At 41.9% G+C, this 24,105-nt stretch overlaps 1 protein-coding gene across 8 annotated transcripts in view; it reads right to left on the bottom strand.

Annotated features, from left to right (window-relative positions):
- The window catches only part of carm1 (coactivator-associated arginine methyltransferase 1), a 182,646-nt gene that overhangs the window by 39,012 nt on the left and 119,529 nt on the right, over nucleotides 1–24,105 (bottom strand). For 6 of the 8 annotated variants that reach the window (XM_088317740.1, XM_088317741.1, XM_088317742.1 and 3 more), the window contains one exon: nucleotides 14,208–14,320. In XM_088317740.1, coding sequence (XP_088173866.1) covers nucleotides 14,208–14,320 — 113 coding nt within the window. Of the gene's footprint in view, nucleotides 1–13,578; nucleotides 13,715–14,207; nucleotides 14,321–24,105 lie in introns of those variants that run through there. The other 2 variants (XM_088317744.1, XM_088317743.1) reach the window with 1 other exon arrangement.

Raw genomic sequence — 24,105 nt, 5'->3', positions numbered from 1 at the left:
CTACAGGCCCATCAGTCTTTCTAAAGTTGACCAGAAGATTTTGGCCAACATTCTGGTCACAAGATCACAGCAGTTGTCTGGGCTGATTCCCAACGACCAGACTGGGTTTATGGCTGGCAGAAATTCACCATTCTACACAAGACGTCTTTTAAACATTATTGGCTTCCCTGGTGTTGATGTGCCTGAGGTGTTGATCTCCTTGGATGCGGAGAAGGCATTCAATAGGGTTGAGTGGAGATATTTATTTTATGTTTTGGGTAAATGTGGTTTTAGTTTGCCTCATTGCATGGATTAGATTGCTCTATAGCTGTCCGACGGCACACATCATTATAAATAGTATGAGGTCTGCCTCCTTTGCCCTTCATCGGGGTACCAGACAGGGTTGTCCCCTTCCCTCCCTTTGTTTTGCTTTGGCAGTAGAACCATTGGCCATTTGGCTTCGAAATGAAGAAAGGGTCGAAGGCATAGCAAGATATGGCATTACCCATAACCATCCCTTATTGCTAAATTTGTCAAACCCCTCTTCGGCTGTCCCCGCAATAATAGAAATCCAAACTCAATTTGGCAAATATTCTGGGTACAAATAAATTGAACCTTGATAAAAGTGAACTTCTCCTGATTAACTGCCTAGATATTACGTCCTTAACACATTAATAATAATAATAATAATAATTATATATCCAATTTGCAAGCGCCTTTCAAGACCCTTAAGGGCACTGTACATCAATAAAGGTAATTAAAACAAAACTGCTCAAAGTATAAATGAAAAAAAAAGAAGAAAACAAATGGATGAAATAAATAATAATAATTAAAATGACGTGGTGCTATCAGAGTGAGCAGGTGATCTTAAAAAGATGAGTTTTGAGTTTTGATTTGAGGATGGTAATTGACTGTGTGTTGGGGAGGCCGTGTGGCAGAGAGTTACAAAGCTGGGGAGCAGAGTGACTGAAGGCTCTTGATGGCTTTGAAGGTCTAAAGGAGCAGTTTAAATTGGATCCGGAATTTGACAGGAAGCCAGTGAAGTTTCTGGAGAACAGGGGTGATGTGATGGGACGAGGGTGTTCTTGTGACGAGACGAGCGGCTGAGTTTTGTACCGGTTGAAGTTTATGGAGGGACTTGTGGGGGAGGCCGAAGAGGAGAGAGTTGCAATAAGCGAGCCGGGAGGTGATAAGGCTATGGACCAGGATAGAAGCGGATGAGGGGGAAAGGGAGGAGCAGAGTCGACTGATTTTGCGCACATGGAAATAGGATGGCTGGGTTATGTTATTGATATGCTTATGGAAAGATAGAGTGCTGTCGAGGATGACTACCGGACTCTTGACCTGAGGGTTGGGAAAACTGCCAACTTTGGATAGTAATGACTTTGTACCCAAAGAAGAACTTCTGTTTTGTCGCTGTTAAGCTTCATGAAATTATTGGTGAACAAACATTGATTTCAAATAAACAGGAAGTGACGGAGGAGGGAGGGAGTGATATGCTGGGTTTAGAGGAGAAATTGTGCTGGTTGTCATCCACGAAGCAATGAAAAGTGTCACACCTGAGGTGACTGGGAGGGACTTGGAGAAGAAGGTTTTGAGGTGGATGAACTGCGTGCGGTCTTCGAAGTAAGAAAGAAACCATCTGAGTGCAGTGTGGGTGATGCCGATGGAAGAATGGCGTGTAAGACGGTGTCAATGGCCGCAGTCAGGTAAGGACGATGAGAATGGAGAGTGAACCGGAGTCAGCTGCTATTAGTAGGTCAGAAGTGACTTTGAGTAGAGTTGATTCAGTGCTATGGAGGGGACGGAAACTGGACCAAAAGGGTTCATAAAGGTTATTGCAGGTTAGATGAGAGTGCCGTTGAGTGGTGACTACTTTATCTAGGACTTTTGAAATCAATGGTAAGTTGGAAATAGGGCGGAGGTTATTGTAATTACTGGGTTCTGAACCATATTTCTGCAGAATGGAGGGTGATAGCTGCGGTTCTGAACAATGATGGTACAATGCCGGTGGAGAGTGACGAATGGATAATGGCAGAGATGAAAGGAAGTAGTGAGGGAAGGCAGGATTGGAGGGTTGAGGCAGGGTTGAGTGAACGCTGGCATGACTGACTGCCGTTGCTCACCGGTAACCTAAAAGTGTTTTTTTACACGCTTTTATCTAAAAAAAAAATTTAGCAAAAACTTCTAGTTAGCACTCTCCTGTATAGTTATATTGGCTGCCTTCTTCCAATGGCTGATCGTCTCTGGTATACAGCCGACGATCTCCGCAGGATCCGCCACCTCTGCTGACCATTGCCTTCACCACCGCCAGCTCTGCATCTTCACCCAGACATTGCCCTTCGTCGCCGGCAATACATCCATTATGGATCCCGCAGAAACTTCTATCAAGCTTTGTCCTCCATTCCAATAATATCCTTCTGCTCAGCCACTCGCCGTTCTCCCAGTAATGCAAAGCATGATAACGCAGCCGTTCGCTTTGGACTTCCCAACATCCGCTCTCTTACGAACAAGGGTCATCTCATCCAGGATCTCCTCACCGACCGTCAACTCCATTTCCTCTGTCTGACCAAAACATGGCAACAGCCAAATGAGTTCTCTCAAGACAATGAATACACTCCTCACGGATTTGCCTGCATCTGCCATCCCCACTGCAATGGTCGCGGCGGTGGTCACGCGGTACTCAATTGCAAGAAGTGGATACTTTTACCTGTGTCTGTCTCTGCTTTCAGCTCCATTGAATGCGCTGTTTAAACTTACTGGTCCCATTCCCACTATTGTTGCCACTCTTTACAGACCCCCAAAGCCACACCGGGGATTTTTAGCTGATTTTTCTACTCTTCTCACTCTTTCCTCAAACATAAACCTGGTGGGAGATTTCAACATACACATTGACAACAATAGTAATTTTTTATCCAGCCTTGACAGTTTTTGACTTCAATACATTCATTGACTTCCCCACTCATTCCAAAGGTCATATCTTGGACTTAATCTGTTGTTCCAGTCTCACCCGCCTCAATCCAGATGATTTCCATATAACAGACCATGTCCACATCACATTCATTATGGCACTGTGCCATTCTTCAATCAAACCTCCACGTTTCATCGCATTTAGGAACCTCGAGGATATCAACATTGACACCCTCTCCTCCAAAATTGACAACATCAAATTCCCAGCCCACCTCTCCAAGCCCAACGACCTCACAGCCCTCTACAACACTGGTCTGCATCGCATCCTTAATCCACTGCCCCCTGGTACGCCCCTACACTCCGTTCACTGAAATCTCAAGGCTGCAGACATGAACGTTAGTACAAAAAAACCTGGACTCACTATACAACGTCCATCCATCCATCCATCTACGCATTATCTGCTGCTTATCCGGTGTCCGGGTCGCGGAGGAAGCAGCTTCAGCAGGGAATCCCAGACTTCCCTCTCCGCAGCCATATCCTCCAGCTTTTCCAGAGGGATCCCCAAGCGTTCTCAGGCCAGCCGGGAGACATAGTCACTCCAGCGTGTCCTGGGTTGTCCTCGGGGCATCCTGCCGGTGGGACATGCCCGGAACACCTCACCAGGGAGGTGTTCAGGAGACATCAGATGCCTGAGTCACCTCATATGGCTCCACTAAACGTAGAGGAGAAGCTCGACTCTGAGCCCCTCCCGGATGGCCGAGCTTCTCACCCTCATTTTCGATTGTAAATCTTTTTATTACTCCGGTCTCATCCACGCCAATGAAGAAAATACTAAATCACTATTCTCATTGCTCAATAGAATCCTCCAGCCTCCTCACTCCCAACCTCCAAACCTCTACTCAACCCACACCTGTAACTCCTTAATGTCATTTTTCAACGACAAAATCGTCAAGATTCACCAGCACCTCGGTCCCCACTCACCGTCTCCTGCACCTCTACCCCACCCGTGAAATCAATCTTTTTCCTGCTTTCAACACCCGGATGCTTCTGAAATCTCTGACCTTATCTGGAAAGCCAAGCCCTCCACGACAGCTGGACCCTCTCCAGACAACCCTGGTCAAATCCTGCTTATCATCTCTGCTTCCACACATCGTAACCATCATCCACTCTTCTTTAACCACTGGAATCATGCCCTCACTCCTCAAAACTGCAGCTGTCACTCCAATTTTGAAAAAGCCTGGCATTGACCCCAACGACTACAACAACCTCCGCCCCATCTCCAACTTATCCTTCATCTCCAAAATCCTTGAAAATATTGTTCCTTCTCATCTCCACCCTAATCCTCCTTGATTTGAGCGTGGCCTTTGACACCATTTCCTACCCCATCCTCCTTGGCAGATTGTCCTCCTTTGGCATCACCCACACCTCTCTTCACTGGTTCCGCTCTTACCTCACAGGCCGCTCTCAGTTCATTTAGCTCAAGTCCTTCAAATCCGTCTCCTCCCCTGTATTTACTGGTGTGCCTCAGGGCTCTGTCTTGGGACCCCTCCTCTTCATCACTTACCTCCTCCCCCTTAGCCATATCCTCCGCAAATTAAACATTCATTTTCACTGAAATTGAATTGAATAGTCATGAAACTTCGGCTGGTATATCATGGGAGGCATTTAAAGCCTACATCAGAGGAGAAATTATCAGCTATATGAGTTTTAAGTTGAGACAAAAAAGAATAGTGATTGATGGTTTAGAAATACACATTAAAGAGCTGGAAACTAATCTCAATACAAATTATGATCCTGCTCAAGAAAGAGACCTGTTCCTTCTCATAGCTGAATATAATAAGTTGTCAGCTGATAGAGTAGCTAATAGTCTTTTGAGGTTGAGAAGGGCCTATTATGATCATGGCGAGAAGGCGGGTAAATTGTTATCTTGGCAAGTTAAAAAGAGGCATTCCGAAAGAGCTATTAAGAGCATTTCAACCTCATTGGGAAATATATCTATGGATCCATTGGAAATTAATGATACCTTTAGAGAATATTACCAATCTCTGTTTAAATCTGACATGTCTAAAACACTAGAAGAACAAAATGAATTCCTGGATCAATATCAGTTTAAAATATTACCAGATGATCTTAAAAAAGATCTTGATAGAGATTTAAATATTGAAGAAATTTCAGAAGCCATTCAAAGCACAAAAAGTGGTAAAACTGGTGGAAATGATGGACTGCCCATTGAATTTTATAAAACTTTTAAAGAAAAGTTACTTACCCCTTTATTGAATATGTATAATGGCTCATTTCAAAGTGGAATACTCCCACCCTCCTTACGCCTGGCGATTATAACACTCATTTTGAAACCGGGGAAGCCCCCAATGGAATGTTCATCTTTTAGACCAATAAGTTTAATGAGTTGTGATACTACTCTTCCTCTCCTGCAAATCAGATCACCCCCATCCTTCAGCAGCTTCACTGGCTCCCAGTCAACCAGCGAATCATTTTAAACAAATTTATACAGTGAACCCTTGCTACTTCGCGCTTCACCTTTCGCGGCTTCAGTGCTTCGCGGGTCTAAAAAATTATTCGGGGGCATTGTAGTTTCGCCCAGCGGCACGAGGGGGCGCTGGAGCGATTAGACGGCCGGCGTGCGCCGAAGAAGAGCGTGGGCGAAGAGGAGAGTGGACGAAGAAGAGCACGTTCCCCCGGAGACGATTGGTGGTGACGTTTCGCGCGGTTCGGACCGTACCAGAGCTCCGGCCGGCGTGCGTGGCAGTTAAGCCGTAGAGGAGCACCTTCCCCGGGCACGGGCGGTTCCAAGCGGCCCCTAAGTTTAACCGAATGGAAGCTCCGGAGGAGGAGGGCATGCTCGCGTCACAGTAAGCCGAAGAGGAGCACCTTCCCCGGGCTCGGGCGGTTCCAAGCGGCCCCTAAGTTTAACCGAATGGAAGCTCCGGAGGAGGAGGGCATGCTCGCGTCACAGTAAGCCGAAGAGGAGCACCTTCCCCGGGCACGGGCGGTTCCAAGCGGCCCCTAAGTTTAACCGAATGGAAGCTCCGGGGAAGGAGGGCGGGCGTGTGTCACAGTTAAGCCGAATAGGAGCACCTTCCGCCCGGGCACGAGCGCGGCGACATTTCGCTTCGGAGAGCTCCGGAGGAGACCGGCCGGCGTGCGTGGCAGTTAAGCCGAAGAGGAACAACTTCCGCCCGGGCATGAGCGGAGTGCGAGGCTGTCAGTTATGAATGAATAAATGAATAAATAAATAAATGAAGAATGCCACCTTTCATTTCACAGGGCACACCGGACGGCGTACCAGCAGGTAAAAGTCGAAGTAATTAAATAAATACAAAAATAAGTAATTGAATAAATACAAAAATAATGGCTGGGGAATAAAAAAATAAGTTTTAATAATAATTTGTTTTGTTTTTTTGTTATAACATGAATTTCACACTCTCTCTCTCTCTACCCGTATATATATGTATATATATATATATATTTTATTTATTTTTTTAAGCATTTTTGAAGGTGCGCCGCTACTTCGCACTTTTTTTTTTTAAGCATTTTTGAAGGTGCGCCGCTACTTCGCGGATTTTCAGTTTTCGCGGGTGGTCTCGGTCCCCATTAACCGCGATAACCGAGGGTTCACTGTATATACTTTCAAATCTATTCATTACCTCGTCCATATCGCTACTCCATCCCGTGCTCTCCGGTTATTCATCCTCCCTCCTCGTCACTGTGCCCCTTGCCCGCCTCCGCACCATGGGGGACAGAGCTTTCAGCCACTCTGCTCCCCAGCTCTGGAACTCTCTCCCACCTGACCTCCGGAATTGTACCACCCTCCCCGTTTTTAAAACTAAACTCAAAACCCATCTCTTCTGCCTGCACTACTCTCTCTAATTCCAGATATGTCCCTCGTTCACTTTATTCTATTTTATTCAGTTTGATTTTACTTGTTGGTGTTTCTACCCCTATTTGTGTTTTTCCTTTTGCATTTTACTCTGTACAGCGTCCAAGAGTGTCCTGAAAGGCACTTCCAAATCTAATTTCTTCTTCTTATTATTAGTGTTGTAGGGCAGGGATCGAGCAGGCAGGTGGAGGGCTTGGATTAGTGAAAGAGTTCAGCGAGATCTGAGGAATTGGGGAGTGCAAATGTAGAGAGAGGCAAGCAGGTAGGTAGGGCTTCAGGTATGGGAAGAGAGAGTGCATTGGCGAGGAGGTGTTGGTGGATATTTTTAATTTTTTCAATGAAAAAGAGATTTATGGAGTCTCAGGTGCCAGTTGAGTACATGTGTGGCGGTAGGGAGTTGGGTGGTTGGAAGATATTAAGAAGTGAAAAAACTGCTTTAGTGTCAGAGAAGTAGGTTATTTTGTTTGAGTAATGTTATTTTTGTATAGAGTTCCGAGTTCCATGTGTAATTGTTTGTGGATTGAGAGACCAGTTTTCTTAAAAAGACGTTCCAGTTTTTGATCGTTTGAGTTCATGGCTCTCAGCTGCTGCGGATACCAAGGGGCAGCTGTAAAGAAGGACACATGTTTTCAGTGGGGCTAGGGAGTTGAGGACGCTGATAAGTTTGTTGTTATACTGGGCTGCAAGGAATGTTGGAGGGATTTTCAGGGATGATGATTTTATCTATGTGGGAGCAGAGTATTTCGGTGTTGATGTGCTTCATATTATGGAATGGGATTGTGCGAGGAGACTTAATGGGTGACAAGCAGATTGCAACATTGAAGATGAGGAGGAAGTGATCAGTTAGATTGAGTTCATCTGAAAAACAGTTCGAGGAAGTGAGACCGGAACAGCAAATGAGGTCAAATGTATGGCCTCTGGAGTGAGTAGGAAAATTAACAAATTGACAAAGGCCAATGCTGCCCAGGCATGATAAGAGGTATTTGGTGAGGGCAAGGTTATTGTTTTCAATGTGAATATTAAAATCTCGTAATAGAAGGACATTAGGGGAGAGAGTGGGCAGCTGGGTGAGCAGAGTGGAGAAGTCATCTAAAAAGTCACTGTGTGGTTTGGGGGGGCGGTAGACAACGGCAACAATGGTGGGGTGGGGCCAGGTCGCGATAAATAATAATAATAATGCCTTTATTAGTCCCACAATGGGGAAATTCGAGATTCGAACCCAGGCCTCCTGGGGAGACTGGGTCCTGAACGCGGCGCCTTAGACCACTCGGCCATCCTGGCAGCCACGAGATTCGAACCCAGGCCTCCTGGGGAGACTTGGTCCGGAACACGGCGCCTTAGACCAAGCCAAGCATTCAAACAATTTAAATACTGGCACATTTACTGGAAGTGTTTTCCATTATACACAGTGGATTTATTTAACTATTTATCTTTTGACATAAGGTGATGCTGTATTTGTGGGAATGTGTAGGTGTGGATGGACATTGCTAACCGTATTTTAGAGTTCGGGAGCAAGCCGTTTACACTTGTCTGTTTTTCTTTGGTTTATCCTTTTTCTTCTATGATACCGATACCACTCTACCGGGAAAGGACATGATTGTACGTTATTATGGCTTTGTGATTGTTGGTTACGATTAAAAAGATCTATACAAAAGAAGTCTCTATGAGCCATATGCTAAACTTAACAGGAAGTCCGCCATTTTGAATTTACTTTAAAGGTTGGTGTCGCCTTGATTACATAAGTTGGTGTAACTTGACTGAAATGACGATTACTTCTAAAGATTTCTCACATTTGATAATAGTCCAGGCCTGAACACTTACTTTTTATGGTAGTGGTAGCGCCAACTTTTGTCCAAAGAAAATATATTTTTAATTTTTTTTTCTACATACAGGTTATCCTATCATATTTGTTCTTAAGATATTTTAGGCCTTCATCATATTGCACCACAAAGTTTGTGAAATCTTATGCAAAGCTCTTGCTTCTTTTCGCCAAGAAAAACAACACTACTTTTGTGAGTTTAAATATGCATGAAAACTCAAACTTTTCACAAGTATCAACACTGGCAAGCTCATTTTTTTATTATGAAATTTTTAAAAGATGTCTCACTCACCCTCTAGAAATATTTAACAATTAATTGGCCCGTACCAAAGACTTCTTAGACAATGTAACACACCAAGAACTACAAAAAAGCCTCTTGGAGCCATATGCTAAAAACAAAAGGATATCGGCCATCTTGTTTTTCACAATTCTGTGTCACCTTGACTAAAAAAGCTGCTGTAACTTGACCGACATACATACGTTGTACTCGTACTGCTACCTACTGGCTAAAAGAAATATTAGTTCTATTTTTTTTTTTTCATTTGAAAGTGGTTACCCAGATATACCCTATATTTGGTCGAAAGAGTGTTATGGTATTTATGATGAAACACGAAGCTGGTGCATTTTCGCAAAAAGCTGTTGCCAGGGCAACGTTCTTGTGACCAGAAATACACTACTTTGGAGGGTATAAATTTGTATGAAAAATCATGGAACTTTGCAACATGGCAGCATCTTTTAATATTTCTTTAGGTCAGTGGTTCTCAATTATTTCCTGTCACGCACCCCCTACCAAGAAGAAAACAATTTGCGCCCCCCCCACCACAATTTCTAAATCGTTAAAAAAATATATCATTTTGAGAATGACTATTGTGAGGATCTCGAAACTCAAATATTGATGAGATGATAAATATTTACTATACGTTTTTTTTTTTTACTTTATTAACATGAACAAACCAAACAGTTATTAATACGTACATAATATTGAAAAGACAAAAAGAGCCAGGGGGTTTTAAACAAAAATTCTATATAAATAACAAAGCAACAGTTTTAATATGTTTACTCTAAATTTTTTCATGTTTACAATACGTTTGACGTCAAACTTCTTCGTTGTGAAGACGACAGCCATTTCCGAGTTCCAGCTGAGAGCGTCTGCGAAATTGCTCACGCAGCCATCGTCTTATTTTATGTTTCGATATGTAATGGTTGCAATACAACATTTCTGTTCATAGCTGCTGGCTCTCCGCCCAAACGCGGTTTGAGTCAGATTTCTTTTAAAAGTCGAGCGTCCTTTGAAGCAATTCATTTTAGCGGTTAGCGCGCTTAGCGCCTCCTTGCTCGGCTCCTCGTTTATAACGCTTCTTGTTTGCGGAGACGTTTATTTGCCATCACATAGCTTGTTGCTTCTGCTGTGCGCAGACCTATATATAGTTCAAATAAAGTCCGCTCTGCTGCGGCGCAAGATAGCTTGGCGCGGGGCATTTAAGGAGCGGCAAAAGAAATCACTTCCGGGTCAACGAGCGACAGGGCGACGCTTTTTTTTTTAATCAGTAGTGCGTGACAGGGCGACACTTTTTTTTAAAACCAGTACTTCGTTAACTAGGGGCACAAACAGCTTTGACGAGCTCAAACTCGGGTTGTCTGAAATCGCCTTTTTCGGTCCCAAAACCATGCAAAAAAACATGTTCCCAGGGTCCCACGCGCGATGCAAGGGGGGGGCGCCCAGCTATTTGAGAATCACTGCATTAGGTTATTGTGTGATTTACCCACAAAAATGACGCAAAAACGCCATTACAATTTTTTCGCGAAGCAGCCCTGGTTGTACATGTCAACAAGCTAGGTTGGAGGCACCATATTTACGCAACCATAAGGCGCACTTCAAAGTCCCAAATTTACCCCAAAACAAACGAGGCGCCTTGTCATGCGACGCACCTATTGCATAGACTGAACAACTCTCTCGACTATTACGTCTGATCTCCGTGGGGCATTTCAGAGTGCATGTTAGCACACCCTGCTGGCCAAAGTCTGAGACATCTATGCTTTGAATTGACTGTGACAAATACATTATGTGAATACGTTTTTTGGTGATGGTGCAGAAGAAAGCTGGACAAAAGGGCAGCTGCCACGATGTCATAGTCTGTCTTATCATTCATCTTATTGCAAGCAAGAAACATCACAGGTTTAGACAACAGACTGCAAAAAAAAAAAAAAAAAAACAAACAAAAAAAAACACACTGCCCAAAGCACACCACTCACATCTCTCTAAACGGCCATGTGATTGGCTGAGGCTGACTGGCCCGAATACATTGCTGTAATCTTTTTGTGTGATTTTTATTTCTTTTGGGGATATGAATGGCATGAGAGATGCATGTTTTGTGTTAATTTTATTTCTCTGTCTTTCATCGGTCTGAGGTGCTGCTACTAACAGCGATCACTTATTCGCATGAGTGCTGGCATGCGCGAGCTAGCATGCGTGTGATAGCGTGCGTCTCGTAGTGCGGTGAGCCCAGTCCAAGTATTAAAGACAGGAATAGCATCCTCTGGTGCTGCGCCCTTTGATACAGCGCGTCTTTTGGCCGTAAAAATACGGCAACAAAACGGGAGCCACATAAACTGTCAGAAGCTCAACTCTAAACTCAAAAGAAAGTAGGCCATTTTTTTTTCAAATTTTATAGGGATTATATTCTATCAAAATTGTTTTTTATCTGACGTACTTAATTTAAAAAAATATTTAGATTCTAATGTGCCAGTATCCCAACGTTGCTCGGGGGCCAAGGGCCCTTTATAGCTACTTGCAGTTCTAGTTGTGATTGTTTTTTTTCCCTCAAAAATTATGATGGAAATTCAATTTGCAATTCTTTTTTTAAAATGCTTTTAAAATGTGTTTTTCAACAAAGAAGCAGTGTGACAAGGGAGCCCAAAAATTAACTTGAATAAATATAGAAAGATATTTTCATGGGAACGGGTGATGGAAGGTTTTGGACAACTTTGGTTTGCTCATTATAGGAACAGATCGTTTAAAATTCATTTTCCAACATTCAATTAGTCGGTGTGTATCAGGAATTAAAGTGCAAACATCGATGGCATCTGATTTCCTGAAAAAGGGTTTAAGGTAATTAAATATCAAAACATGCAACAATATTGGACTGCTTCCTATAATCCCCGTGACGTACGGTAGACTGTTAATTTCAGACTATTTTGTCGGTCTATTGAGCTATAAAAATGCCGAATGGTGTCGTCCAGCATTGACATAATTTAGATATCACTCATACTAGGGCTGGGCGATATGACCTCAAATCAATATCGCGAGAAATTGAGCAATTTTACCTCGATAACGATAAATGAAGCGTTTAAATCCTGTGCACGTCACTAACTAGAGGAGCTTTATCTTTAGCTATGTGCTAGGCTATCGCGTCCACCTCTGAGATGTTCTCTCGTTTGGTGTCGCCTCCTAATGGGCTGTTGTCACTTGTTGAACCTTGCTTCTCACTTTGAACTTTCAGCACAGCATGGTTGTGTTGTGGGTGGTGAAAAAGCTTCTGGATTTGAATCCCAGCTACGACAGCGACGTCTGTTTTCTTTCTCGATCAGACGGGTGGAGTCACGTGACTAGAGGCGCTGTAGCGGTCTAAAAGGGGCATGAACATTGCAGCCTGTTGCGGTCTTAAAGGGGCATGAACATTGCCGCAGACAGAAAAGGCTTTTCTTTTTTTTTTAAATACCGAATTTACCGACATGAGCAAAATGATTTCGGTCATTGTAATGAATTTTGGTAACGGTAAATTTTCGGTTTATCGCCCAGCCCTAACTCATACCATCAGGTTTCATGTTCTCCCTATATAAATAAAGTTGCATTGTATTGTATAGGAAAAAGGGAGGGTTGGGACATGAACAGTGCGACGGCTGCCTTCAGCCTGCAAGCCTCTAATGTGACTTCTATCGAAACTCTATGTCCGTAAAACAAAACCGATTGTCTCAAAAATGTATGTTGGACGTATAAAAATATGATAATCATAGTCTGAAAATTAGTATTAGGTTGGATGATGTCACATCATAAGGTCGCTGTCCATATTTGTCTCAGAGTGCCAATGTCACATATTTAACAAAAATTGTGTCACCAAAATTTGGATTAATGATTAAAGAAGAGCCGGACAAACCGTCTCTACAGTCACTATTTGAGAGAGGGCAATAACACTTGAAAATAAATTAAAATCGAACATGGAATCACGCACGGTGGCCGACTGGTTAGCACGATGGCCTCACAGTGAGAGACAGCATCGGGCGTGGGTTCGATCCCGGGTCCGACCATCCTGTGTGGAGTTTGTTTGCATGTTCTCCCCGTGCTTGCGTGGGTTTCCTCCGGGTACTCTGGTTTCCTCCCACATTCCAAAAACATGCATGGCAGGCCGATTGAACACTCTAAATTGCCCCTAGGTATGAGTGTGAGCGCGGATGGTTGTTCGTCTCTGTGTGCCCTGCAATTGGCTGGCAACCAGTTCAGGGTGTCACCCGCCTACTGCCCGAAGATAGCTGGGATAGAATCCAGCACCCCGTGCGACCCTAGTGAAGAGAAGCGGTACAGAAGATGGATGGATGGATATATATATGTATATATTCATTATATATGTATATATTCATTATATATATATTCATTATATATATATATATATATATATGTATATAATTCATTTTATATAATTTATGCTCAGCACATCCTTACAGCTGGGGTTTTTGTGCAAATTGAAAGACATTTCAATTTAGTTTCCAAAGCCACAAGTAAACACGTAGTCCAAATGGAGATCAAACTCAGTTCAGGAAAAACATCACCTCTAACTTAAGAAGTCATTTGCTCTGATATGACTGCCATCACATCACTGTACATTACGTACAACGTAAAAGCTTAAGAGAGTAGTTGCTTGATCCAGTCTGTTATTTTGTTGAGAAACCTTTGATTGAGTTGATAAATCAACCATACCTGTTCTTATCCAAGTAGCTCAGGCTCTAAGGACAGACGAGACAAAACTGGAACATTCTGGCAAGACACATCAGCTCCATGTTCACTGTTATGTTCTGGGGCTGCTTTGTTGCATTTGGCACAAAATACCTTGAATCTGAGCAGGGTACAATGAAATCACAAGACTATAAATATATTGTAGAGATTATGTGCTGCCCAGTTTCAGAAAGCTTGGTCTCAGTCACAGGTTATGGGCCATATAACAACACAGATAAAAACACCCAATGGCTTCGAGCAAAATATTGTTCTATTCTGAAGTGATCTCTGATAGATCCTATTTAAGACTGTGGAAGGGAGCTCCCTTGTTAGGTGTTAGGTAACTGGAGTTTGTTTGAAAACAAAAAAACAAAAAAAACTGTTAAACCACAATTCAAAAGTGATGTTGGAGTTACATTGATTAATTTCCATTATATTTGTTTAAGTTATGTTCAGCAAATTAGAGTTTTTTTCTGAACCCTGTTTTTTTTCTTCCATTAATAGAGGTGTACCAAGAATTTTGTCCATGAAAATACAAAAGGAGGAAGGAATTTTTGGAGCAGTTAATAAATTTAAAAAAATATTAACATCTTGTTCTTATGTTTGACATTCACCTGATACGGACATCCCTTGACTCATGCTGTAGGCTACTCCTGTGCTCCAAATATTCTCAGAGGGCGAGGTATAATGCGACCCAGGAGGCGGATTTGGGGCAGTACCCGTGTACCTGTAAATACATATATGTTTGACATTACCAAACCAGAGGACTCGCATGGATAGGGATTTTGCGGTTTTTTTTTTTTAACAAAACAGGAAAAGGCAATAACATAGATACATAAAATGAATTAAATTCACTCATTACATTGAAAATCAGTGAATTACATTGTCAAGGCCCAGCTAATGCATAAAGTCATCCTTGCAACAAGAAGCGGAGGTGTGACATTGCGGCAATGAAAGCCATCATGGTTCGGCCTTCTCCCAAATTAAACGACATGTTCTTTGTCAGATTCTGAAGAATCTTTTTTTTTCACTTTTTCTTGATTGAACATTCACACCCACCCGTTTTACAAATATGATATCCTTAAGTATTTTTTTTTTTTTTAAAAAAGGAACAATGGAACAAATAAAAAGGAAAAAAACAAATATATAAAAATTTAATTAAAGGAAACCAAAACATGGCATTTCCCCCCTACTACATTTAAAAAACAATACTGCATTCGGTAGTTCTCTGGCTACCAGCCATACAGATTAACACCAATTGATATATGGAGAGAGAAAAAAAATGAACAGAGAAAAAAACACACTTAAAGATAAACAAAATAGACAACAAAAAATGTCAACTTCTGTCACCTTTAACGAGTGTACAAAGTTAAATAATTGGTGCTATATAGACGTTTCAATTTTCCCAAATTCTATTCAATGTAGCCCCCTATATTCTCAGAGTAAATGACCTTTCCATCACATATATGTTGTGTATCACTTCAACTCAATCCTCAAATCTCTGTATCTCACTTCCTCCACTTTCTGGTAATCGCTTTTTCACATGCCACAAACATTTTTTTTTCCTTTCCAGTTTCTAAAACTCCTGTCCGTTCTGTTGGGACTAAATTGTGAACCATACCCAATCCATCTGAGAAGCGTACGTTGGGTTTTCAAATTGTTTCTGTTAAGGATGTCAGACTAAACAATTAGTGATAAATACAGCCATGTGTTTGACCATTCTTTAATAAAAATACAATTGTATTTATATAGCTCATTTCACAACAGTTGGAGTTGCAACAAAACGCTTTCCATATGCCGTCATGTAAATTAGCAGGTAATTTGAACACACATTAAAACACAAACACATTTACAATAGATACCACAAGAACAGCAGAACAGTGACAGTCTCATGTTTAGTTGAAAGCTAAAGAATAAAAATGTGTCTTCAAACGGCTTTTAAAAATATCGAGGGCGGGCTTGCCTAATATTTAATGGAAGCTCATTCCATAGGGAAGGACCGGAAAAGGCTCAATCCCCCCTGAGGCAACGCTTGGTCCTCGGCACCTCCAGCAGCATGTGGTCCGCAGAACTAAGGCAGCGGGCAGACGCGTAGGGTTGGAGGAGCTCAGAGAGGTACGCTGGGGCGAGGCCATTTAAAGATTTATTTAGACAAACAGAAGTATTTTAAAGCAAACTCGAAAGTGCACTGGGAGCCATTGAAGGGAGGCTAAGAATGAGGTTATGTGATCCAAAATGTCCTGCCAGTCAAATAGGATCTAAACCAATCTAGAGCGCTTCCACTAATGTTCACCTGTTGATGTAAACGAGCCAGAAGAATATTGTGTTCCATTGCGTCAAACGCTGCAGTTAGATCTAACAAGACAAGACATACATAGTCTCCGGTGACGTTTGCCAGGAAAATATCATTCAAAACTTGTAACGGCGGACTCTGTGCTACGCATTTTCTTGAAACCTGACTAGGAAACCTCCATGATGTTGTGGTCATCCAAGAAGGATCGTAACAGCATGTGTACCATATTTTCCAATTTTTTTTTTATAATAAGGGTGTGTTGGAAATTGGCCTAAAATTTAACAATACATCTTGGTCAATGCCAGGTTTCTGGAGCAGGGGTTGCACCACAGGATGTTTAAAATATTGGGGGAGTACGCCACAAGAAAGACTGCTGTTGATAATGGCCAAAACCAATTCGCCAATACTTGGGAGGACTTCCTTAAAGAATTGAGGAGGGACAGAGTCATATGGTGAGTTGAATGGATCAATATGGCAAACCATATCTTCCAAAGATTTTCTTTTATATACATCTTGAGTTCTTTCACAATTTCATCCTTAATTTGTCATTTTAATATATTTGGGTTGAATCTTCAGATTGTTGTTTTTTTTCTCACTTGCCAGGCGAAATGTTAAATAAAGAGGACTGCGGTCAGAAAGATCCAGTACCCCGATATCACATTTTTCAACTCGATACAAGTCCTTAGAATACATGAGGAAGTAATCAATCCCAGAGTATATATTGTGTGGTGAAGAATAATAAGTATAGACCTTACTAGAGGAATGTAAATCTCTCCATTCATCCACCATTCCCAGTTCACACAATAGACGCTTTATTGTTTTGCTAGACACACTTTTTTGTTTTGCTTTTCCCTAGGAGTCTAGCTGCGGGTGTAGTCTTAGGTTCAAATCACCCCCAGCAATCAGGGTACCTTCTGCCTGTGATGTCATCAAATCAAATATCTGTCTGCAAAAATTCCAATCTCAGCCTGGTGGAGCATATATATTAAGAAAAGACACCATCTCCCCCTCAAGTTTCCCCTTAACCAAGATAATATTGCCCCTCTCCATCACTTGTCACCATTACTTTTTCAAATGAGATTGTCCCCGAAATTAGAATTGCCACACCTCTCCGGTGCCCTGATTTGTAAGAAGAGGAAAATATTTGTAACCATTTCTTTTAAGTTTAGCATGTTCCTTCTCAGTCAACTGCGTCTCCTGCAAAAATGCCACCCAACTTCATCGTATTTCATCTTACTTAATCTCTTACTCCTTTTGGTTGGGTTGAGTACACCAGCTATATTATATAAGACTACTCTAATGCTATTTTTGGACGGCATAGTCCTTTGGTCTTTGGTACCAAGCATCAGTTGTCCAGAGGAGCTTCGGCTGGGCTGCCATCCGAGTGTCCTTTGACGCTGCGTCGATCAACAACTTCTGTGAGAGCTTCCCAGAGCTTGCCGATAGGAGGAGCTACGCACACCTGCGACTCCCTCAAGGATAGCGTTGTTAAACGACCGGTTGTTGACGAACAAAAGGTTTATCCTGAGGGAGCTATTTCTACAAAATGACTTGGATTTCCTCTGCCAGACAGAGACCTGGACGAGAGCCGGTGAGTGCAGTGCGATGCGGGAACTATTAACGCCTGCGTGTTCTTACTTGGACGCTCCGAGAACGTCAGGTCGTGGTGGGGGAACGGCAATTAGTTTTAAAAATAAATTTGAATGCAAACAGTGTATATTGGCCACATTCATCACCAGCTTCGAGAGCACGCTCTTTGAAGTAGGCAGGGCTGCACCTGTGCTCTGCGCTGTGATCTAGAGATCTCCAAAATACAACAAGGAGTTTCTAAATGACTTTTCAAATCATCTTGCTGAAATCAAGCTAAAATATGATCACATCTTGCTGATGGGGAACTTTAATATACAAGTGCGCTGTCCTGGATATGGACTGGCAAAGAACTTTTCAAGACTCATAGACTCAATTTGGAGCAATGCGTTTCTGGCCCCACTCATAAACAGGGACATACGTTAGACCTTGTTCGTACTTTGAGTTTATCAATCTCAAATTTGAAAGTGTTGGACAATGTTTTTTCTGATCACATGACTGTGCTCTTTAAAGTGTTTCCCTTTAACTGGCACTCGTAAGACAGATACAATACAATAAAATGTCATTTATTTAGCGCATTTCACATCACCCCAATCTTAGCCTCTCTTCACTGGCTCCCAGTGCACTTTAGAGTTTGCTTCAAGATACTTCTGTTCGTCTTCAAATGGCCTCGCCCCAGCGTACCTCTCTGAGCTCCTCCACCCCCTACACACCTGCCCCCTCAGGTCTGTGGACCAAATGCGGCTGGAGGTGACAAGTACTAAGCGGAGCCTCTGAGGGAGGATCGTGCCTTTTCTGTTGCTGGTACTTCCCCATGGAATGAGCTTCCATTAAATTAGGCAAGCGCCCTCTCTTTCTGAGAAACAGTTTCTTTCCGAGAGCCATCTCCATTCTGAACTCTCACACACACACGAGAACACCCTTACCTTGCAGAACAGCATTGTGATGTGTTTTTATATACACTATTCAGTACTAAATTCCATTGCACTCTCTTATTTATTTATCTAATTTATATATTTGTCTGTATTATTGTTGTATTGCACTGGAGAGGGGAGCCCTCTAATCTCGTTGCACACTTGAGTACAATGACAATAAAGGGATTTCTAATTCTAATTTCTAATTTCCACTTTTAAAACCCGTTTGAAGACACATTTTTATTCTTTAGCTTTTGACACAAGATGAGAGCGTTGCTTTTCTGTTATTATTCCGGCATCTATTGGAAATGTGTTTACGTGTTTTCATTTGTGTTCTAATCACCTGCTAATTTAGATCGTAGCACAGTAAAGTATTCCCACCTACAAACCTCTGTCAAACGGAAATTCCCTCACCCGGAAAAAAACTTATGCAATAAATTTTGAACTACTATATTACATTGACAATCTATTCCTTACAACAGAAATTCCGATCTCTGGAACCCGGAAGCCATAGCGCGTAGCGCAAACTCAAGCAGTTCCCGCTCCATACAACGGAATAACTTTGACAGCTCCCCCATGATCGGATCCAAAACGGCACATGTAAATGACCCTTTGGCATGAGTTTTATTAAAATTGCAAAAGATTTAAAATCCATTAATTTACATTTATGTCTGTAGAGCATGGCATCCAAACGAAGAAGAACGGTAATGACCGTGGAAGAGAGTGAAACGCATCTGATTAAGTAAGCGGGATACAAAGTAAATTACGATTTCGGTAGTTTAAATGCCCAGAGGAAATTGCTTGCGGCTTGACAGACGAAGTACCGCGGTGTAAATGAACGTGTCCAGGAATTCTTTAACTGCTGTGCTAAAAACTTACCGCTAACTGGACCGCTAATTAAAGAGAAGGCTAGATCAATAGCGCTATCTATGCGCATAGAGAGTGAGTGAGTAGAAGAAAAAGCAAAACAAAAAAGCAAAAAAAAAAAAAAAAAAAAGCTGGATTTTGTTAACATACTTGCACGTTCAGACAGGAGTTGCGAGCATTTGGACAAGCTTATGTGTGACGTGTGTGTGTGCGCATGTGTGAGGAAGAGTGCAGTGGCAGTGACTAGAGAATACTTACTGCATATGGTAAGAGCTTTGTAACAGCTCCATCTGTTGTGAAATGCGCTATATAAATAAAATTGTATTGAATTGTATGTCGAACTTGTCTGAGCTCTGATTTTCAGTTCGCTCTGAGGGATCTCCTCTGCTCCCAGAGCGCAGAGGGCCCTCGCTGTTTAGAACAGCACTCTCCATAACGCTGCAACTTAAGTGCTACTTTGATGTTGTTCGCTTGTGAGGTTATAGATTCTGGAAAAAAAACAAAAAAACACTCGTATAAAACTGAAGAGAACTGAAGGCACGTTTCTTACCTCTGTTTTTACGAAAAGTTTATCTCGCCTTAATGACTTGGCATGATCAAATGTTTACCTTTTCTTGACGCGTCCCAATTTTTTCGGAACGCTTGGAGTTTCTGTTAATATCCAATGGGAATCTCCGTTGCGCCACTTGCTTTCACTGTATGGGTCTTCGTCCACATCAGTCATTTAATCCGCTCCGTACAAGCCAGGCACGGTATTAAGTATAAGTGTGAGCGTGGAAGGTTGTTTGGCTATGTCTGCCCTGCGATTGGCTGGCAACCGGTTCAGGGTGTACCCCGCCTACTGCCCGAAGACAGCTGGGATAGGCTCCAGCACCCCCCGTGACCCTTGTGATGAGAAGCGGTACAGATAATGGATGGATGGACAATAAAGATGAATTGTATTGTTTTTATTTTAAAGTATTTTATAGCAGTTTGAACTGTTTTGCTGATGGAAAATATTGGTAAACATTAATAAATTATTAAACAATACATATGCAATAAAATACAATTGTGATAAATTCAGCCATGTGTTTGTATAGCGCATTTCTCAACAGATGGAGCTGTAACAAAGCACTTTCTATATGGTGTAATATAAATTAGCAGGTAATAAGAACACAAATTAAAACGTTAACACATTTACAACAGATACCAGAAGAACAGCAGAACAGTGACAGTCTCATGTTGAGTCAAAAGCTAAGGAATAAAAATGTCTTCAATTGGGTTTTAAAAATGGACAGGGAGGGGGCTTGCCAAATAAATAATGGAAGCTCGTTCCATTGGGAAGGACCGGCAACAGAAAAGGTGTGATTCCCCCGAGGCTCCGCTTAGTCCTCTGCCCCTCCAGCAGCATTTGGTGGAGAAGCTCAGAGAGGTACGCTGGGGTGAGGCCATTTAGAGATTTGAAAACGAACAGAAGTATCTTCAAGCGACCTCTAAAGAGCACTGGGAGCCAGTGAAGTAAGATTGGGGTGATGTGATCGGTCTTCCGAGCGCCAGTTAAAAGGCGAGCGGCAGCATTTTGGACCAGTTGGAGGCACTTGTGCAAGGTCTGGCTGACTCCAAAGTAAAGTGCATTGCAGTCATCTAACCTAGATGTAATGAATGCATGGATTACTGTTTCTAAGTGCTGTTGAGAAAGAAAGGGCTTCACTTTAGCCAGATGCCTAAGATGAAAGAAGCTGGATCGGATTGATATTCAGGAAGTTAAGTGACATCCAGTTTTTGATATCCTCTAAGCAAGACAAAAGTAGAATAAAGGAGAAAGTGTCTTTTTTGCTCGGCGGGACAGAGATCGGACTATCATCTGCATAGTAATGGGAGGAAATTCCATGTTTTGTAGGATGGAAGCAAGGGGCAGTAAGTATAACGAAAACAGCAAGGGCCCCAAAACGGAACGTTGTGGCACACCGTACGACAAAGGGGCAGAGCAGGACTCAGAACACAGAAAGTCCTGCCATTCAAATAGGATCTCAACCATTCTAGAGCGCTACCACCAATGCCCACCTGGTGCTGTAAACGAGCCGGAAGAATATTATGGTCCATTGCGTCAAACGCTGCAGTTAGATCTAACAAGACATGGCATACATAGTCTCCGTTGTCGTTTGCCAGGAAAAAATCACTAAAAACACGCAACAGGGCTGACTCTGTGCTATGCATTTTCTTGAAAAATGACTGGAAAACCTCCATGATGTTGTGTTCATCCAAAAAGGATTGCAAGTGCACCACGTTTTTCCAATTTCTTTTTAAATAAAAGTCAATTTGGAAATGGGTCTAAAATGTTACGGTACACCTTGATCAAGGCCAGGTTTCTTAAGCAGGGTTCCACCACAGCATGTTTAAAATGTTGGGGGACTCCACCAGAAGAGAGACTGTTGTTGATAATGGCCAAAACCGATTCACCAATACTCGGGAGAACTTCTTTAAAGAAATGAGAGGGACGGCGTCATGTGGTAAGCTGGATGTTAATATGGCAAAACTCATCCTCTAAAGATGACAAGGTTATCGCGTGAAAGGAATCCAACACTGCGGAATTCGGAACGTGAACGGAGGGGTCAAATGTAGTATTTGAAACAAGAGTCCGAGCTGTTGCAACCTTGTCCATTAAATAACTGCAAAAATGTATTACATATTTCAGAGGACGAGTCTGTGCAATTTGGCTGTTGTGGTCTAGGTGCAGAATCAATAGTTTTAAATAGAGTCCGCGGATTATGACAATTTGCCTGAATAAGACTGGACAAGTACTCCCTCTTTGACTCTTTCACATTGTTTTGATAACTGTGCTAGCAGTCTTTTAGGATTTGATACAAGACCTGTCTTTTTTCCACCTGTGTTTTAGCTTCGCGGCATTCTTGTTTAGGAGCACTTTCATTAATCCTTGGCTCCGGTTTTACAACATAAATAATGTATACAATCTTCTAGTATCCAGTGTAATCGTTTAAACACGTCATCATGCACACTGTTCTGCACGTATGCACGAAAGGCCATACTGCTGCGGCACAAGATAGGCGCCTAGCATTCAAGCAGCGGCAAAATAAACTACTTCGGAGATTACGGGCGACACTTTTTTTTTTTAATCAGTATGGTGCAGGTGAGCGTGACCTGCTCTGTGAACGTGGAGCCAAAGCTCCCTTTAAAAAAAAAAAGCAGCTCTGACGATCCCAAAACAATAACGGCATCTTCCTTCTTGACTGAGTCAGTGAAATATGACTGGTTGCACATGCTATTTGTCCACCTTGGGTCCTTATTTTAGTCACGTCTACCCAACCCCCACACCACACCCACAAAATTATGTACGTATTAATGGAATATCAATAGACACCACATGGCTGAAGCCAGAGGGCATTCATCTTATGTTGCTTCTATTACTGACAACTTCAATTATTTTTTTTCACTGAAAAATCTTTTTTCAGTGCATTTTAAGATGGGATCCCTGAATGGAGACATGAAAATCTCTCAAAAAACAATTTCACCGTTTACATCAAGTATTCAAATTAATTTATCTCAGTAGCATGATTTGTGATTAACACGTTCGCATTAATATTGGCGCAAATCTACCTAAAATTCCATTCTTATCGATGAAATGCACATGTGGCACTTCTAGAATTATTGGCATAATCGTATGCCATACAGCAGGCATGTCAAACTCAGTTTGGCTCTGGGGCCTGATCCAAACTTTCTGTTCTCTGGGGGGCCGGATCAATTCAAGAATGTCAACTCCAAATATTTAGCTTTTTCTTCAGTATTTTGCTTTATCATTCAGCCTACATTTGTAGCCTATCCAAAATATTACTGTATAATCACGGTTGACAAGGAATCTTTTCCAAGTACAACACATTTATTCACAAACAATGGGGAAAAAAATGTGATTTTCATGTTTGGCGGTGAATGAGTTAACAACTGGTTTACATTAACAGTTGAGTGAATGCAGTTTCTCTCCTGAACCAATTCAACACACTAAATAAACTCAAGTGGTAGCTTTGAAAAAAATATTTTTGCCTTCATTGTCATACTGCTTTGAAATAAATAAAAAAATAAATACAAAATAAAATAAATAAAATAAGTTAGAGGAGCATTGCCTTGTTTGATTTTAATGATGCTGCCGAAAAATAAAGAATAGACATGTTATTGTCCATTCTGTGGTATTATTCTGGATATGCAACATGAGTATTTTATAATCTCACCATACCCTTACCCCCAATGTATTATTTTTATTGGCAAGTTATTTGGTACAGAAGCATAATGCAGGTTAAAGCTCACACTTTTTGGGGGAATTTTGGCAGAGATGTAGAGCTGACGGTGGTCTCGCATACCCAAATTTCAGGTTTTACTATTGGGCGGCAAATCTTAGGACCATTCAATACAGGATGCAATGCATATACATGAGTCCACTCCCAGTGTGGTTGGAAATGGAGGCAGCTTCATCTAACCCTGCATCACTACATTCCTTGGTCCACTCCCCTTTTATGAACCCATTTACATCTTTTACGCAAAATATCTATGTTCAGGCGACGTTCAGGATTTGGGATCAGTTTCTTTTTTACGCAAAATATCTATCTTCAGGGGACGTTCAGTGTAAGAGCCATATTGAGAAATGTTTTCTAATTTGGAATTCATTATTATTATTTAAACATTATTGAGATGCATAATTGTATTTTATGAAGGAAGAAAATTTAGTTTAGCATTGCGTGTCTTAGAAACGGTATTGATTACCTAACGAGCCACACGTGAGAAGGTAGTCATGTGACATGCCGTATAAATAGTAGTCATGTGACGTGCCTAAAACACACATTCAGAACGTCGGGTGGTGGTGAC

This window comes from Idiotropiscis lumnitzeri, chromosome 15 (genome assembly GCF_059441095.1).
Source record: "Idiotropiscis lumnitzeri isolate Australia: NSW breed Sydney's pygmy pipehorse chromosome 15, RoL_Ilum_1.0, whole genome shotgun sequence".
NCBI lineage: Eukaryota > Metazoa > Chordata > Actinopteri > Syngnathiformes > Syngnathidae > Idiotropiscis > Idiotropiscis lumnitzeri.
Note: the sequence above shows the minus strand (reverse complement) of the source record. Positions and strands in the feature narration are given on the sequence as shown.